This window comes from Suncus etruscus, chromosome 14 (genome assembly GCF_024139225.1).
Source record: "Suncus etruscus isolate mSunEtr1 chromosome 14, mSunEtr1.pri.cur, whole genome shotgun sequence".
Taxonomy (NCBI): Eukaryota; Metazoa; Chordata; class Mammalia; order Eulipotyphla; family Soricidae; genus Suncus; species Suncus etruscus.
The window spans coordinates 91,999,297-92,014,961 of NC_064861.1; the positions used below are offsets into that span (position 1 = coordinate 91,999,297).

The 15,665-nt window shown below is 57.8% G+C and overlaps 1 protein-coding gene across 1 annotated transcript; it reads right to left on the minus strand.

Moving 5' to 3' along the window:
• Positions 1 to 2,229: 2,229 nt before the first annotated feature.
• On the minus strand, positions 2,230 to 10,554 carry ODAD1 (outer dynein arm docking complex subunit 1). Its single transcript, XM_049786322.1, has 13 exons — positions 10,453 to 10,554; positions 10,168 to 10,357; positions 8,016 to 8,135; positions 7,554 to 7,667; positions 6,294 to 6,361; positions 6,021 to 6,208; positions 5,080 to 5,214; positions 4,688 to 4,770; positions 4,425 to 4,593; positions 3,468 to 3,619; positions 3,291 to 3,394; positions 3,049 to 3,139; positions 2,230 to 2,956 (listed from the first exon to the last, which is right to left on the minus strand). The coding sequence occupies exons 1-13, from the start codon at positions 10,509 to 10,511 to the stop codon at positions 2,495 to 2,497; spliced, it is 1,935 nt and encodes a 644-aa protein (XP_049642279.1). The 5' UTR covers positions 10,512 to 10,554; the 3' UTR covers positions 2,230 to 2,494.
• Between the last annotated feature and the right edge of the window lie 5,111 nt (positions 10,555 to 15,665).

Here is a 15,665-nt window from a genome sequence, read left to right on the forward strand (position 1 = left end):
TACTGCCTGATGTGGCCAAAAAAAAAATTTAAATAAAGGCTCACTTGGTCACTCATGCTTCTATAAGCAAAGCCTGAGCCAACAATGTCCAAACTAGTTGAGACAAATGCTGACTCGGGGAGAGCTCTGGGCTCTCCTTGCCAGCTTTGCTCCCAACCGAGCTGCAGCTGCAACTGGAGTCCGGAGCGGACCTGCCTCCCATCAGCACCCCAGCAACTCTTTCACCCAAAAAAAAGCAGGATTGTGGCTTTCCTGCATTTATGCAGTTTAATCCCCATATTTAGACTGGGGTGATGGGCACCCAGCCTTGCGTGGGGGCTGTTTCTGGCTGTCACTCCCAGGAGTGCTTGGGACATCCAACACACTGCCTGTTGGTCTGTGTCTCCGTCTGTGTGTGTGTGTGTGTGTCCCTTGACAACCTGTTTTCAAGGGTCTTGTCTGTGGGATCAAGTATGTAAGTGGGAACTAGTTGACTTCCTGGAGGCCAAAGGTCATGGCATCCCCCAATGTTCTAAAAGGTCATGGTCGACTCCAAAAGGGAAGATCCAGACCGTCTGTCCATTTGGGGTCTGGGAATCCACAGATGCACCTCCAGGTTCTCCTTTAACTTCCTACCTGCTAACCTGATTTTGTACACAGCAGGTTTGGGGGGGGGGGGGCGGATCCTGCTAAAGTCTTAAGATTATCAGGTGATTAACAGTGCATGTTGCAAACCAAGACTTGGCTGTTTAAAACATTGGGTGAGTGAGGCTGATAGGGAGGGCGTTTGCCTTGCATGCAGTGAACCCAGATTTCATCCCCAGCAGCCTATAGGGTACCCTGAGCCAGCCAGAAGTGACTCCCAAGTGCAAACCCTTCCCACAGTACTATCATGAGACAAGGCAGGGGCCCCTGGCATGTCCAGCAGCTACCACCAATTCATAGGCCCTGATGGATGTGGCCCAGCCCACACTCTCGAGGACACAGACTGCCAGGAGTGGGCAGGATTTACACCAGGGAAATGGGCAGAGATATGCCCAGATTCCATCCTTCTCCCTCAAGACCCGGCTGCTGGCTATCCCCAGGCTTCACAGGGCAAGACAGGGAGCTGAGACAATCTGTAGGTGAGGCAAACTCATTAATTCCTCATCTCCCAGTGCTCAACAGTGTCTGTCCTGAGGGCTTAGTTCCTTTTTGTTTGTTGGAGGACAGAGGGAGGTGCAGCTCTCAAGGTGGTGGGAAATGGGGCCACTGTCGTGGGGTGCGGGGTGCGGGATGGGGGGCACTTAGGTGCTCTCTGAGTCCTTGCTGGGGGTGGAGCTGGGGACGCTGCTGGAGGCCAGGCTGGCCAGGTGGTTTCTGCCGGGCCCCACACCCAGTGATGCTGAAGGCTTCCTCTTGATTCTGCATTCAGGAATCACTCCTGGCAGTGCTCCGCAGATGCTGGGGATTACATTTTGATCGGCTGCATGCCAGGTAAGCGCCCTCCTCCATCCTGTGCCTCTGGCCCAGGTGCTTAAGTTTTGAGGCCTCACGGGCATCGGACGATTTCATCCCTGTGCTCTGCCATCTCCACCATCCATCTGTCCATGCAATGCCCAACTGTTTAGGGAATCAAGGCCCCACTTCTCCTGGATCCCAAAGGCGAATGATGATCTTCACAGCTTTGGTTGGCTTCAATGTGACCTGACTCAGTAACAGGCATTCTTCTCATATTCAGGTCCCTGCACAGCCAAATTCCTCCACAGCAGGAAGGGACAGGGATAATCTCAGGATCACCCACTTTCACCCCATTTTCTTGCAGTGGGAAAGAGCAGCCTGGTAGGTCCCATTCCCTTTGGCGTTCATATCTGCAGGAACTGCAGCCTGGAGACACTCCTCCATGGCCCCAGGTGTCGGGCAGGGGTGTCCTGACCCTATGCCCAGGACAGAGGCCAGCGGGATCCACACAGCTCTCATGAGTGGGCGGCAGTGGGTGGTGAAGATATAAATGGATGGATGAAGGGAGGAAAAGAGGGAGGGAGCTCCAAAGACCCAAAATGCAGTCTTCCCTGGAAAGAAAACAGCATTTTTGTCTGTTTGTTTTTGTTTGTTTGGGGCCACAAATCCTGGCAAGGTCAGGGGGACCATATGGAATGCCAGGAATTGAATTGGGGTCCATCCAGCGTTGGATGCATGCAAGGAAGATACCCCATTGCTGTGCCATTGCTATAGCATTTCTGAAGCCCTTGCATGGTGCAAGCAGCCGGCTGACAGTTCTGACCTTTATTTGCTGCATCACTCACACTGGGCCTGACATTCAGGCCTGGGGCTCTCCCTTCGTGCACGGTAATGGGTAGGGGTCTGACTCTGGGGAGTAGTGGGAATTGAGGAGACAGGGTGTGGAAGGTGTGGGCAGAGCCTGGAAGCCTGAGGGGCAGTGGGACTGGGCACCAAGCTGGAGGACAAAGGGAGGTGCAGCTCTCAAGGTGGTGGGAAATGGGGCCACTGTTGTGGGGCGCGGGATGGGGGGCGCTTAGGTGCTCTCTGAGTCCTTGCTGGGGGTGGAGCTGGGGACACTGCTGGAAGCCAGGCTGGCCAAGCGGTTTCTGCCAGGCCCGAAGCCCGCACTCGACTCCGACCTGCTTCTCTTCTGCTGTCCTGGCATCAGGCTGTCCTGGCCGCGGCTGATCCCCAAGTAGCCCGAGTAGCCCATGCTGCTGCTGAAGCTGGGGGACTTGAAGCTCACGTGGCCCCCCTGCGAGTCCCGGTGACTGGAGGAGCTGAGGGTCATGGGGCCCACGCTGGAGCTGAGGTCCCCGAAGGTGACGTGACCCACGGTAGAGCTGGTGGGGCGGCTGCCTGTGGCCCCCACAATGCTGGTCCGTGGACCCATGATAGAGCCTGGACTCCGGGACATCAAGCGGCCACTGCTGAGGTTTGTGGCACTGTCCTCGATCTTCAGGCCTTCGGCCATCTCCTGCTGCTGTGCCTCTATCTGGGGGAGGGGGGGCATGGCTGGTGAGGGTCCTAACACACCCCACCCCCGGTGGAGGCTGAGACCCTCCCAGCCCCCCCAATCGCACTCACCTCCAGCTTCACCATCTTGGTCACTTGGCTCAGCACCTCATCTCGGTTCATGGGGTACTCGTCCTTGGCCTCGAACCCTGGGGGGTCATCCCTGGGGAGCCCAGCAGAAAGACACCCAGAGACCCTCAGTCAGGTTCCCCTCTCTCACAGAGACCGCTGGACCTGAGCACATCTTCTGTCCCCACCAAAGCCTCCAGCCTCGAGCCCCTCCATCCTCCTGCCCACCCCACCCCCCAACTCACAGGTTGCTGGGGGGATGCGGCAGGATCGACCTCTTGGGAATGTCCTCTGGGCTCTGGCCCAGCACCATGAGCGCCGCGCTGTTTAAGTTGCTGGAGGTGAAGGTCTGGGGGTGACGGGTGGTCAGTACCGCGCAGGCCCAGCCTGGTCCCTGTTTGCCACCCCGAGCACCCCCGTACCTGCATGTCGAGGAAGGCCTGGACCATGAGGAGCTCCACCAGGCGTTTCTCGATGAGGCCCAGGAAGAGGCCGATATCACGGTCCCGCACACCCAGGAGGTCCTGGATGGAGCTGCTGTCGCACTGCGCCTTGGTGAAGAGGTTCTGGATGCCTGCCGGGCACAGCAGTGGGTGCACCTGAGAGGGCACCTCCTGGGTTCGGGCCCAGGCACCCTGAGCCTGCCAAGAGTGATCCCTAAGAGGGCCAGAGCTGCAGCACAGCGGCCAACCCAGATTAGATCCCCAGTAGCACATAGGTCCCCTGATCCTGCCAGGAATGATTCCTGTGTGCACTGCTGGGGTTACTCTGTCTTCGGCACCCCATCATCCCAAGCCAGCTCTCATAAGGAATGAACAAAGAAGTCCCAAGACCCACTCCCAGGGGTGCCCTGGTTCAAGTCTGTGGTGGTCTGATTCCTGGGCACCCCTGTCTGGAAGGATGAAGAAATGAGGGAAGGGTAGCCGTAGAAGGGGAACAGTGTGTTGCCAGGTGCTGGGTGGATGAACAGATATATGGATGGGTAGATAGTTAAAGGATGGTAAATAGAGGGATGGTTGGTGGGTGGGTGGGTGAATGGGTGGGTGGGTGGATGGATGAATTGATGGATGGATGGATGAGTGGATGGGTGGATGGGTGGGTGGCTCAATGAATAAATAAGTGGATGGGTGGGTGGGTAGATGGATGAATGGATGAGCAGGTGGATGGATGGATGGATGGATGGATGGATGGATGGATGGATGGATGGATGGATGGATGGATGGATGGATGGATGGATGGATGGATGGATGGATGGATGGATTGGTGGGTGAGTGGGTGGATGGTGGTGGTGTACAAAGAACACAAGGATGAATGAGCGAATGCAATCTGGATGCCCCCACAAGACTCAATCCTCTCCGAAACCTGCAGGGAGGCATTACCAGCCCTGAGCTTCTCCAGCTGCGCATTCATTTTCTGGAAATGGGCCTCCAGCATGTCCGCCTCAGAGCGAATTTCTTCCTCGCGCTGCAGGGAGTCCATGTGCTGCCGCTGCTCGGTGGAATGCCGGGTGTCCTCACTCCTGTGCGCCTTCACCAGCTCCTCCTGGATCTGCAGCAGGGGCCAGGTCGCTGAGACCCGGGCACTCTGCAGGCCACCAGTGGGAGAGTCCGGGCTGGAGATCGGGGGTGGGGGGCACCCTCACCTCCTTGATTTCCTCCTGCAGGTGCTCCACATTGGAGTTCTGCTCGTTGATGAAGTTGAACTCAGCGAAGTTTCGCTCCTCCACTGCGGTTGAGAAGGGTGGTCCAGAAAAAGGAGCCAGCAGGATGCGGAGACAGGGAGAAACAGCAGCACGGTGAGGACCCTGAGACTGCCAGAGACGGAGGAGGGGGACCCCAAAAGAGACGAGCAGGCCAGTCGACAGAGACGGAGATAGCAGGGGCTGTCCCAGGGAAGGAGCCAGACAGGAGAGGGACACCCTGAAACCTGCTAAGGCGCCCAAAGACAAAGCCACCCAGAGGAGAGGGAGGGGGCATCCCGGCTGGACGCGCAGGTGGGGTCCCCCCCCCCCGCAGAGGCCCCGCCCAGGCTCACTCTCCAGGTACTTGTCCACCAGCAGGTCGGGGTCCTTCAGCCCCGTGAGCTGCGACAGCTTGTGGAGCGCGTCCTCATAGCGCAGCACCAGCTGCTCCTGCGACGTCTTCCGGAGCCCCGAGGCCACCTCCTGGGCTGGGGGTCAGCGGGGAGGGGGTGAAGCCGGGGAGACCCCCAGCAGGAAAACTGCTCACGACGGGTGAGCACAGCACCCCAAGGCCAGCACAAGACCCGCAACGGGGCCCCTGAACCTCTCCCCCGCCATGGTATTGGGGCCCCCCAACCCCCATCACCTCACTGACCCCTGCCCACCTCCCATCACCCGGCTGATCCCTGCCTAGCCCCCCCTGACCCCACTGCACCCTCAACCCACTGGTACCGGCCCCACTTTCTAGTCCCCGCCACCAGCTCACACTGGCCCCGCCCACAGGCTAACCCCGCCCCCTTGTATTTTGGCCATGCCCAGTGCTGTGGCCACGCCCCTCCGGTGACCACGCCCCTCCTCGTGCTGGCTAATCCCTGCCATCACCCCCCATCCTGCTGACTGACACCCAGCTCCCCTTCACCCAAAGGCTCCGCCCCCTCATCTCAATGACTCCGCCTCCAAACACACTAGCCCCGCCCACCGCTGGCCCGGCCCTCGTCCCTCACCCTGTGATCCCGCCCACAGCATTGGCCCCGCCCCTTCATCCCGCTAGTCCTGCTCCCACAGCCCCTACACAGCTCCGTCCTCACTCTCTGATCCCATTGGCCCGCCCACGGCGCTGACCACGCCCTCTCATCCAGTTGACCACGCCCACCGCGCTGGCCTCCACTCGCTCTTCGTCTGGCCCCGCCCTCCGCCTGCTGGCCCCGCCCCACAGCGCTGGCCCCGCCCCTCATCCCCGCAGACCACGCCCACTTCCTCGTTGGTCTCGCCCACGGCATCGCCGGGCCCTCACCGCGCTGGCTGCGGCGGGCCAGGACGGCGGGGTCGGGCTGGCGCTCGTCGTTCTTGAGCTTGAGGAAGCGGTGCAGCTGCTCGAGGTGCGCGATCTGGCGCTGCAGCACCTGCACCTCGGCCTCGCTCTGCACCTCCTCCCGCTCGGCGCGCTCCCGCAGCAGCCCCATCTTGCTCTTGGCCTCCTCCCTGCGGCGGCAAGGGGCGGCAGGGGTGAGCTGGGGGGCAGGGGCTCGGGGGGCTCGCGGTGCAGGGCCAGGCCTCCCTGGCCTACCTGACCGAGTAGGCCGAGGTGGAGGAGACCATGAGGGAGCTGACCAGGTGCTGCAGCCGCTGGATCTCCTGCGGGGAGAAGGTCGGGGGTCCCAGAGGGCCAGGGGTCCACTGCACCAGTGGACTGTTGCTCCAGCCCCGCGGAATGCGTGTTTAGCCGCGTCTGCTGGCTCTGCACTCGGAAATCGCTCCTGGCAAGCTCAGGGGACCATGAGATTCCGGGTGTCGAACCCAGGGGTGCCCTGGGTGGGCCCCGTGCAAGGCAAACGCCTTACCGCTGTGCGATCACGCCGGCCCCAACGTGTATATATTCATAAGGAAAATTAAGCCAGCAGAGGGGGCACAAAACCTAAAATGCCTTCGAACAGGAACCAAAGAGCAGAACTAACTACATTTCGAAGACAGACACACTCGGGATTTTTTTATTTTTTCAAGAGCAGAGCTGGGAGCAGGAGCTATAATACAATAGCACAGCAGGGAGAGCATTTGCCTTGCACGCAGCCAGCCGACCTGGGTTCAGTCCTCAACAGCCCATAGGGTCCCCTGAGCCTGCCAAGAATGATCTCTGAGTGCAGAGCCAGGAGTAAGCCCTGAGCGCCGCCAGGTGTGGCCCCCAAAAAGTCTGAAGAGCTAGTGCAGATGTAAGGCTTGGCCTGGCCTTGCACATAGGCAACTCCAGCAACCCCAGATGATCGCCAGCACTCCCAGGGGTCACTCCTAAGCACAGAGCCTGGAATCATCCCTGAGCACGGGCAGGTGTTGTCCCAACACTAAAACTAATAATACTAAAGCATTGTTTGTGAAAGAGAGGGGGCAGAAGGGACAGGAGAAAGGAGACTGACCAAGGACTTGTGGAGGGCACAGAGACTGAAACTGAGACTCTGCCAAATGCAAATGCTTTTTCCTGGGACAGGACATCCGAAATGACATCACCGCTGGCTGCCAACCACATAGCTGCATCTCTCTCCTCTCTCTCTCTCTCTATCTCTCTCTCTCCCTCCCTCTCTCTTTCTCTCTCTCCTCTCACCCGCCTCTTCCCCTCCTCTCTCTCCCTTTTTCTTCCTCTCTTTCTTCCTCCCTCTCTCTTTCTCTCTCCCTCTCTCTCTCCTCTCTCTTCTCTCTCTCTCTCTCTTCCCCCCCCATTCTCTCTCTCTCTCTCTTCCCCCCCCATCTGCCAAAGCTCCCCAGTGGGAGGACACAGAGCCCACCTGTATGGGGCTGCTGGGCAAGGCAGTCAGCCCTGGGGTCCCGGGGTACCAACCTTCCGCAGCTTGCGGTCCACACTGAGGTAGCGGTTCCTCTGGATCCGCAGAAGGTCCAGCTCCTCCCGCAGGGCCGTGTTCCTCACGAGGCATGTGTCAAAGTTACAGGTGACCTGAGGGCAGGCCATGGGAGGGGGCATTTGTCAGAGATGGGGGCCCCTAAGAAGATAGTCCAGTTCCTCCTAGGGCCCCTCCATCCCCCACCCTGGAAAGCCTGCTTTCTGACATTCTACACCTGTGGATGTCATCAACAGCTTTTGTTTATTTGGGAGCACACAAGCAGTGCTCAGGGCTCTGTGCTCTTGGAGGGCTCCGATCCTATGGGGTGCCAGGGATGGAACCTAGGCCAAAGCCTTCCCCACTCTGCTACGGCTCAGACCCAGCGTCTATGGCATGTGAGTAGGGACCCACCCAGGCCCAGCTCTCACCCAGGTGAGTAGGGACCCACCCAGGCCCCTCACCCTGTCCAGCTGGTCTTCCAAAATCTTGACTCTCCGACACACTTTGGTTTTCTGATTCTGGAGGCCCCGAGACTTGCACTTCTTGCCTTGGGCAATAAGCCGGGCCTCCCACTGTTGGATCTGGAGGGGAGAAGAGGTTGAGGGGAACAACTGCAGTGGAGGCTGCATCCGGCGGCAGTGGCTGGCACTCTCTGCTTGCTGACCCCTGCGGTGCCCTTGTTCTGTGGCCAGGTGATCTGGGAGGCCACACACAAGCCACCCACCTTCCCAGTTTGTCCGCAGACCAACTGGCGCTGCCTCAAAATAAGACCTTATTTAAAGACGGGAGTCAGTGAGTGGAAATGAGATCATTGGTTTGGCGGCATCTAATCTGTCTGTCTGAAAAGGGGAACTTGGGGGTTCACAGAGTCCAGCAGATATAGTACTTTGCCTTGCATGCAGATAACATCTGGGTTTGATCCCCAGAATGCTATCAGATGGCCCTCCCCTGAACCCACAGGGTGTGTGATCCCTGAGCCGGGAGTTAGCTCTGAATACTGCCCTGGAGGAGCCAAGGAAAGAAAGAAAATGAAAGAAAACATAAATGCTGGGGAAGTCCTGTGTTGTTGTTGTTGTTGTTTGTTTTGTTGGGGTTTGGGCCACACCCTGTGTTGATCAGGGGTTACTCTTGGCTCTGCACTCAGGGAATACTCCTGGTGGTGTTCAGGGGAGCCTATGAGATGCTGGGGATTGAACCTGGGTCAGTCAGTAGCTTGCAAGGTCAATGTTCTCTCTGCTGTACTATTGCTCCGGCCTGGGAATTCTTCTCTGGAACAAGACATAACAAAGCATCTATGAGCCAAGTTCGCCAGTTAGTTCTGCAACATTTGAGTTTGAGAAAGCTGGCCGAGTGCATTTTCCCTTGCAAGAAAAATGTGAAGAGTGAGCCCGCTCTTGCGTCGAGGCGTAATCAGCGCCAATCGAGAATTCGAAGTTGACGTGTGTGTTCCCTCTTGACACGGGGTACTCGATGTCACACTCACTCTCCTTCTGGCTCCGAATGTCTCTTTGGAGAAATCAGTTGATTAGCCGAACAGCAGTTCCTTCGAAAGTAATGTCGCTTTTATTTTGCTGGCAGCTTCTCGAGTCTGCAATGTCCCAAAGTCCTCGCGAGGCTCGTGGGTTATTCATTCCATCTTGGACTCTAAAGAGCCCTTGAAGCTGTGGGTTCTGCCTGCGAATGGTTCTGGGAACTGCTCAGAAGCCTCCTCTCCTCCATTAGCCGGGTCCCGCGCCATCTCTTCTGCTTCTGAAGTGCTGTTTTCCCACCCACAGGCCCTCCTTGCTCATTCCCAGGCTCTCTTAGGCTCAACGTCTCTCGTGTGTCCCATCCTGCCTGTCACTGAGGATTCTGTAGGACTCCTGAACAAATCCTTTGTCCTTCTTTGACTTGTTTGATGATCAAATAAAAGTTCAAATGGATGGGCCAGAGAGAGTGGGGGGAAGAGAGCACAGTGGGTAGGGCACTTGCCCTGCATGCAGCAGACCCGAGTCTGATTTTCTTCACTTCCTACGGTCCCTGGAGCACCACCAGGAGTGACTTTTAATTGATTAGCCAGGAGTGAGCCCTGAGCACTGCCAGTTGTGTCCCAAACACCCCCAAAAAATTAACTAGGGGCCCGAGCCATAGCACAGCAGGGTGGGCATTTGCCTTGCACATAACCAGCCTGGGTTTGATCTCTGGCATCCATATCATCCCGGGGGCTTAATTTTTCTGCGTGCAGATCCAGGAGTAACCCCTGAGTGCCACAGGGTGTGGCCCAAAAATAATTAATTTAATTCATAATTATCTCCAGAGCAATAGTATAGTGGAGAGGACACTTGTTTTGCCATGTGGTTCGATCTCATACAGTCCCAAAGCCTGTCAGGAGTGACCCCTGAGCACCAGGAGGATGTCCCAAACCAAAAATAATCATAATACCCATGTCCCTTCCACTGGCTTCCACCACACCCCCATCTTTCACACTAAGTCTCCTTCCTGGATACTTTAGATTGTGCTGAGCTCCAAACCTCACCCTGTCCCCGAGTCCCTCCTGAAATCTTTGCCAGCCCATCCGGCCTGTCCTCCCATGCTCCCCTGGAGGAAAGTGAGGCCCGGCGGGCCCCAACCCACCTCCTTGTCTAGGCCCCTGATCTGCTCCAGCAGCTCATCCACCTTGGCCTGCACCTGCGCCCGGCTACTGAGCAGCTGGCCCATGTGCTCCAGCTTCTGGCGGTCCTGCAGACGCTTCCCCTGGTTCTCCGCCACGCGGATCTGCACCTGGAGCTCGTCCCGCAAACCCTGCAGCTTCTGGATCTCCATCCTGTCCCCGGCGGGGTCTGGGTCACAGAAGGCCCTCGGGTCCAGGACCCCCACCCCACCCCCGGGGGCGCCCCCAACTCTCCACCGCTGGCTCACAGCTGTTTGCCGATGCGCTGGTGGACCTCCTTGCTGTAGGCCCGTCGTTCGGCCTCCATCACTTTGCACTGGCGCTGCAGCCGGCTCAGCTCCCAGTCCACTGGGGGGACGGGGACCGGGGTAGGAAATCTCTAGGGAGCAGGGCCTCGGCGCCCCCGGGGACTAGGAACCCCAGATCCTTGAGGGTCTCGAAGACGGACACCCAGGCCCTGACCCTCCAGGGAGCCTCGAACTCTTTCCCCCCTCAAGTCTCCCCACTGGCCTGGGTTCTGTCTGTCCACCAGAGGGAGCCTCTCTGCGGCAACCGCTGGGTGCCCTCCCGCCTCCCCAGCTGTGCTCCCCCTCTTTCCCTTGCAGCGCCCCCACATCAGGTCTCAGTTCCGTCTTTCTGCGCCCTCGCCCTCGGCCCTTCCACTAGTCAGGCCCTGCACCTGCAAGGCTGGACCGTCCTCCCCCCAGTCCTCCAAGGCTGGGCCGTTCCCCCCAAGTCCCCCAACCACCCAAGGTGTCTGTTACACTGCTGCCCCGCCAGGTGCAAGTAGCTGGGCGCACCCCACATCTGCAAGAGGCAATGTTGAGGACATTTTTGCTTCCAGTGGGGGGGGGGGGGGGTAGGCAGGCAGGGTGCTCAGACACACGCTGTCAAAGGATTTGGCCAAGTTTGGGGTCTGGCTTCTGCGCCTCCTCCTGCAAGAAGTCTTTCTGGAGGCCTCCACCCACCCATCCACCCACACCCACAGCCCCCCCCCCCCACACACACACACACACACTGAGGTTTGTCCTCCTTCCTGGCTCCATCTCCACTCCCTCCCTGCACGTGTGGCCCCACAAACGTGTCTCCTCTTTGGGGACCACCTGGTCCCCAAGGCCCCAGACAGCTTACCCATTCCCTCCAGGAGGACCTCGCTTCCATCCTCGGAGCGGACGCTCCCCGCGGAGGGTCCCAAGGGCATCTCGGTCAGAGAGAGTGGGGCGCCTGTTGGGGGACACGGGACCCCCGAGACAGCGGGGAGAGAGAGCCTCAGGATGGACGCCCCCCCAAGCTCCCTCCCGACCTCCCACCTCTTCCATTCCAGAATCGGAAGGGCTGTCGGGGTGTCCCCAAGACCCCAATACTGGAGGAAGGTGTCGCGGTGGAAGGGGACCCCCTTCTCCCCCGTAGGCTCGGGCCTGTCCCTACCTGCCCGAGCCCAGGTCCCGCCTGCGGTGCTCCCGGCTCACTGTTGTGTCCGGTTACTGGGGAGACGGGGGCAGTGAGGACCGGGCAGGGGAGGGGCCGGGGGAGCCCTTGGGGGCCTGAGATGAGAACGAGGGGGCGTGCGAGGCCCTCGCAGGGTGTCGGGGTGCGGGGCCAGCGAGGGGAGGGGACGGAGGCTTGCAAGGAGCCTGGCCACGGGGGGCCCCAGATTGGGAGTGGGGAACACACTGGTCCACGTAAAGGGCGGGACAGGGAGGGTAGGGGCGTACCTATACCTGGGCAGAGGGGGTGCAGGGGTGGGGATGGGCGGTCTGCGAAGGAGGGGGTGGGCCACACCTGGACGGGTGGGCGGGGCTTGGAATCATGGGCGGGGCGTAGATGGGATGGGCGGGGCAGGAGTATCGGGGAGGGCGTGGTTCGGGGACTTGATTGGCAAGTGGGCGTGGTTTGTTGTTTCGGGCGTGGTTTACTTGTAGTGGGCGGGGCATAACTTGAGGGTGTGGTTTGCGGGGACGGGGCGGTGCTTAGGGTTGTAGCGCGACTTTTGCGAGGGGCGGGACCTACTGCGTGGGCGTGGTTTGGAGTCGTGGTGGGCAGGGCATAGCTTGAGGGCGTGGTTTGCGTTGTAGGGGCGGGGCTTAGGGTTGTGGTGCGGCTTTGGTGTAGAGGCGGGGCTTTTGCGTGGGGCGTGGTCTAAAGCTTGGTGGGCGTGGTTTTGATGGTGGGCGTGGTTGGTCTTGCTGGGCGTGGTTTGGGGCTGTGGGGGCGGGGCCTACCTATTTGAGGTGCTGGCCGGAAGTTTGGCGGCGCTCCCCAGGGCCTGGGACTACCCGCGGGGTGGTAGCGTGTGAAGGGGAGCCGGGGCCTGAGAGGAACTCGGGACTCTCACGGGGGGAATTCTCTTCCTGAGCGAGATTGCAGGAGCTCAAGTGCGTGTGGAGACAGCGCGGGCTCGGACGGTCTGGAGCGCTGTAGGGCCCGCCCCATCTTAACAGACCGAGGCCCGACAGGGACCTGAGGAGCCGGAGGCGTCACCGCGCCAGGAATGAGGCGCGAAGTGTCCGCTGCGCATGCGCAGCAACCGCCGCCGGGAACCCCGCCCACACTCGTCGACCGGCTCCTCAGCGAAGCGGGTGTGGGCGTGGTCTTTGACCACGCCCCTCTGTCCTGGTCACGCCCCTAGTGTACCACGCCCCTTGTGGCCACGCCCCTGGGGTGCTGGCTCCTGCCCACGTAGGCCCGAGTCCCCGGCGCGGGCGGGTGGGCGGGCGGCAGTGAGTGGCAGTGGGCGCCGCTCCCTGCAGGCTGGGTGTGCCCGACGCCTGCGGTTTCCTGTGGGAGGAAGTGGCCGAGGCCTCCGGGAGCTCAGCTCAGCTCAGCTCAGCTCTGCTCGGAGAGTTGGAGGCTCGGGCGGGGAGAGCCTGCCAGTCTTTCCTCGCACCCCCAGATGCAGATTCCGTCTCAGGACAGCCGACCCGGAGTTCTGTCTTCCAGTTGTTCACCCGACAAACGTTAAATCTCCATGCTTGGAAGGGGACTGAGCATTTGCTTTGTGTGCTAGGAGCCCCATTCAACCCCTGGCACTGCATGATTTCCCTCCCAAGCACCCCAGGCTGGGGAGCACTGAGCCAGGAGTAGTAGCCCCCAACAACTCTGGATGTGTGACACCCCAAAATATATATTTCCAAATATATATATATATATATATATATATATATATATATATATATATATATATATATATATTTCCACCTTCCTCACTCTTCCCATGACCCACATTGGCACCTCTGTGAAGGGTGATGGAGGGACTTTGTAACTTCCTGGGGCTCTGAGATCATGTTCCTCTCAGCCCCACACCCTGTTGGTTTTTAGAAACTTCAGTCTGCGACTACTTGCCGCCCCCCACCTCCCCAGCCCTCGGTTAGGATTCCTCTAAAATTCTAGACTTAAAGTCCAATGAACCCCAAAGCCTGTCTCTTCCCTAAACTTAAAGACCTTGAACTCGACCACCTCATACTGAACATACTCAATACTTAATATATATATATATATATATTTGGCTTTTTGGGGGAAAAGGAAGGAGATATTTGTTGGGGTCCACACCCAGCAGTGCTCAGGGCTTATTCCTGGTTCCGCACTCAAGGATCGCTCCTGGAGGGCTTGGGGGACCACACGGGATGTGGGAAATTGAGTCAGCAGGTTGAAAGGTAAATGCCCTTTTCTCTGTACTTGTACTTCCTGGCTGTGTCCTTTTATAACAGGACAGTAGACTCCAGGCACCCCTAAGGGTGCCTCTTGATTTCATTTAGTCTGAAGTCCATGTTTTCCCCTAAACACAGAGCTCCCCAGTCTACATATCTTGGTTTACTAGCTTCCTCTTTTGAAATCAAATATTATCTCTCTCTATTTTTTGTTTGTTTTTTTTTTTGTTGTGGTGGTGGTGGTGGTTTTGGGGCCACACTTGGTAATACTCAGGGGTTACTCCTGGCTCTGCGCTCAGAAACTGCTCCTGGCTCGGGGAACCATATGGGATGCCGGGAATTGATCCAGAGTCCGTCCAGGGTTGGCAGCATGCAAAGCAAACGCCCTGGTACTATGCTATAGCTCCGGCCCCCTTGAATATTATCTCTTCAACACTTACTCCTTTCCTTCTCCCTGTTCACATCTGTCAAGTTGCATTCAATAAAAACGTTCTTGCTTCACTAAAATAAAACAAAAATAAATTAAATTAAGTTAGAACAATAGTACAACGGCTGACCCAGGTTTGATCTCCAGCATCCCACATAACCCCCAGAGCATCTCTAGGAGTGATTCCTGAGTGCACAGTCAAGAGTAACTCCTGAGGGGCCGAAGAGATAGCATGGAGGTAAGGCGTTTGCCTTTCATGCAGAAGGTACGTGGTTCAAATCCCGGCATCCCATATGGTCCCCCGTGCCTGCCAGGAGTGATTTCTGAGCATAGAGCCAGGAGTAACCCCTGAGCACTGCTGGGTGTGACCCAATAACAAAACAAAACAAAAAAAAAGAGTAACTCCTGAGTACCAACCACTGGGTGTGACCCCCAAAACCAAAATTAATTTTTTTCTTTTTTTAATCTTGGATTACACCCGGCAACACTCAGGGGTTACTCCTGAAATCAGAAATCGCCCCTGGCAGGCTCAGGAGACCATACGGGATGCCAGGAATCGAACCAGCATTGTTCCTGGGTCGGCCATGTGCAAGACAAATGCCCTATCACCGTGCTATCTCTGCCCCCCCCCAAAATTAATTTAATTTGGGAGGCCATACCAGCAACACTCGGGAGCTAACCCTGCCTCTATTTTCAGGAGTGACCCTTGGCCATGCTCGGAGATCTGCTGTGGTGCCAAAGGATGACACTGGGTCACTGCCTTACCCCCTCTATCTCTCCAATCCTGTTACCCCAATTTTAGAGATCAAAAGACACAGAGAAGCATATATTTTGCTGAGACCTGGCTGCTGGGGTAACTAGGATGGAATCCAGCCAATCTCTCTCTTTTTTAATTTGGGGGCCACATCCGGGTTCTGAGCTCAAGGGTCACTCTTGGCAGTGCTTAAGGGGATCATGTGGGATGCTGAGAATCAAAAATGGGTCGACCACATGCAAGGCGAATGCCCTACCCAAAGTCCTATTGTTTTGATCCCCAACCAATCTGAGTCATGTGTCTGGGCTTTCCTACTCCCCCAGCTTCCTGGTCCCCAATGTATACACCCATCCTAACCTCTCCCTTTGGGGACCCCAGAACATCCATCCCTGGCCACTGGCCTGGATGTTTCCTCATGCAGTTCCCTTCCCTTGAAAGGGACCTATATTTCCTCCAACTCTCAATTCCATATCAAGACCCCTGTTTGTAGTGGCCCTCTTTTTCCCAGCATCCAGCCCAAGAGAGCCAGCTGAGAGGGCTGGAGTGGTTGAAGGGTTTGATTTCATCCTTGGAGCTGCTTTGTTTCCCACGTGCCACTGGGAAAGAGCCCCAGCAGTGCAAAACAAAACAGAG

Bases quoted from the DNA above. Each gene is read 5' to 3' on its own strand.
- ODAD1 (XM_049786322.1), bottom strand. From the start codon at position 10,511: ATGGAGGCCGAACGACGGGCCTACAGCAAGGAGGTCCACCAGCGCATC. The intron at 6,209-6,293 runs GTAGGCCAGGGA...TTGCCGCCGCAG, and splicing joins ACCTCGGCCTACTCGGTCAG to GGAGGAGGCCAAGAGCAAGA. The intron at 3,140-3,290 runs GTGAGTTGGGGG...TGGGCTCCCCAG, and splicing joins CCGCATCCCCCCAGCAACCT to GGATGACCCCCCAGGGTTCG.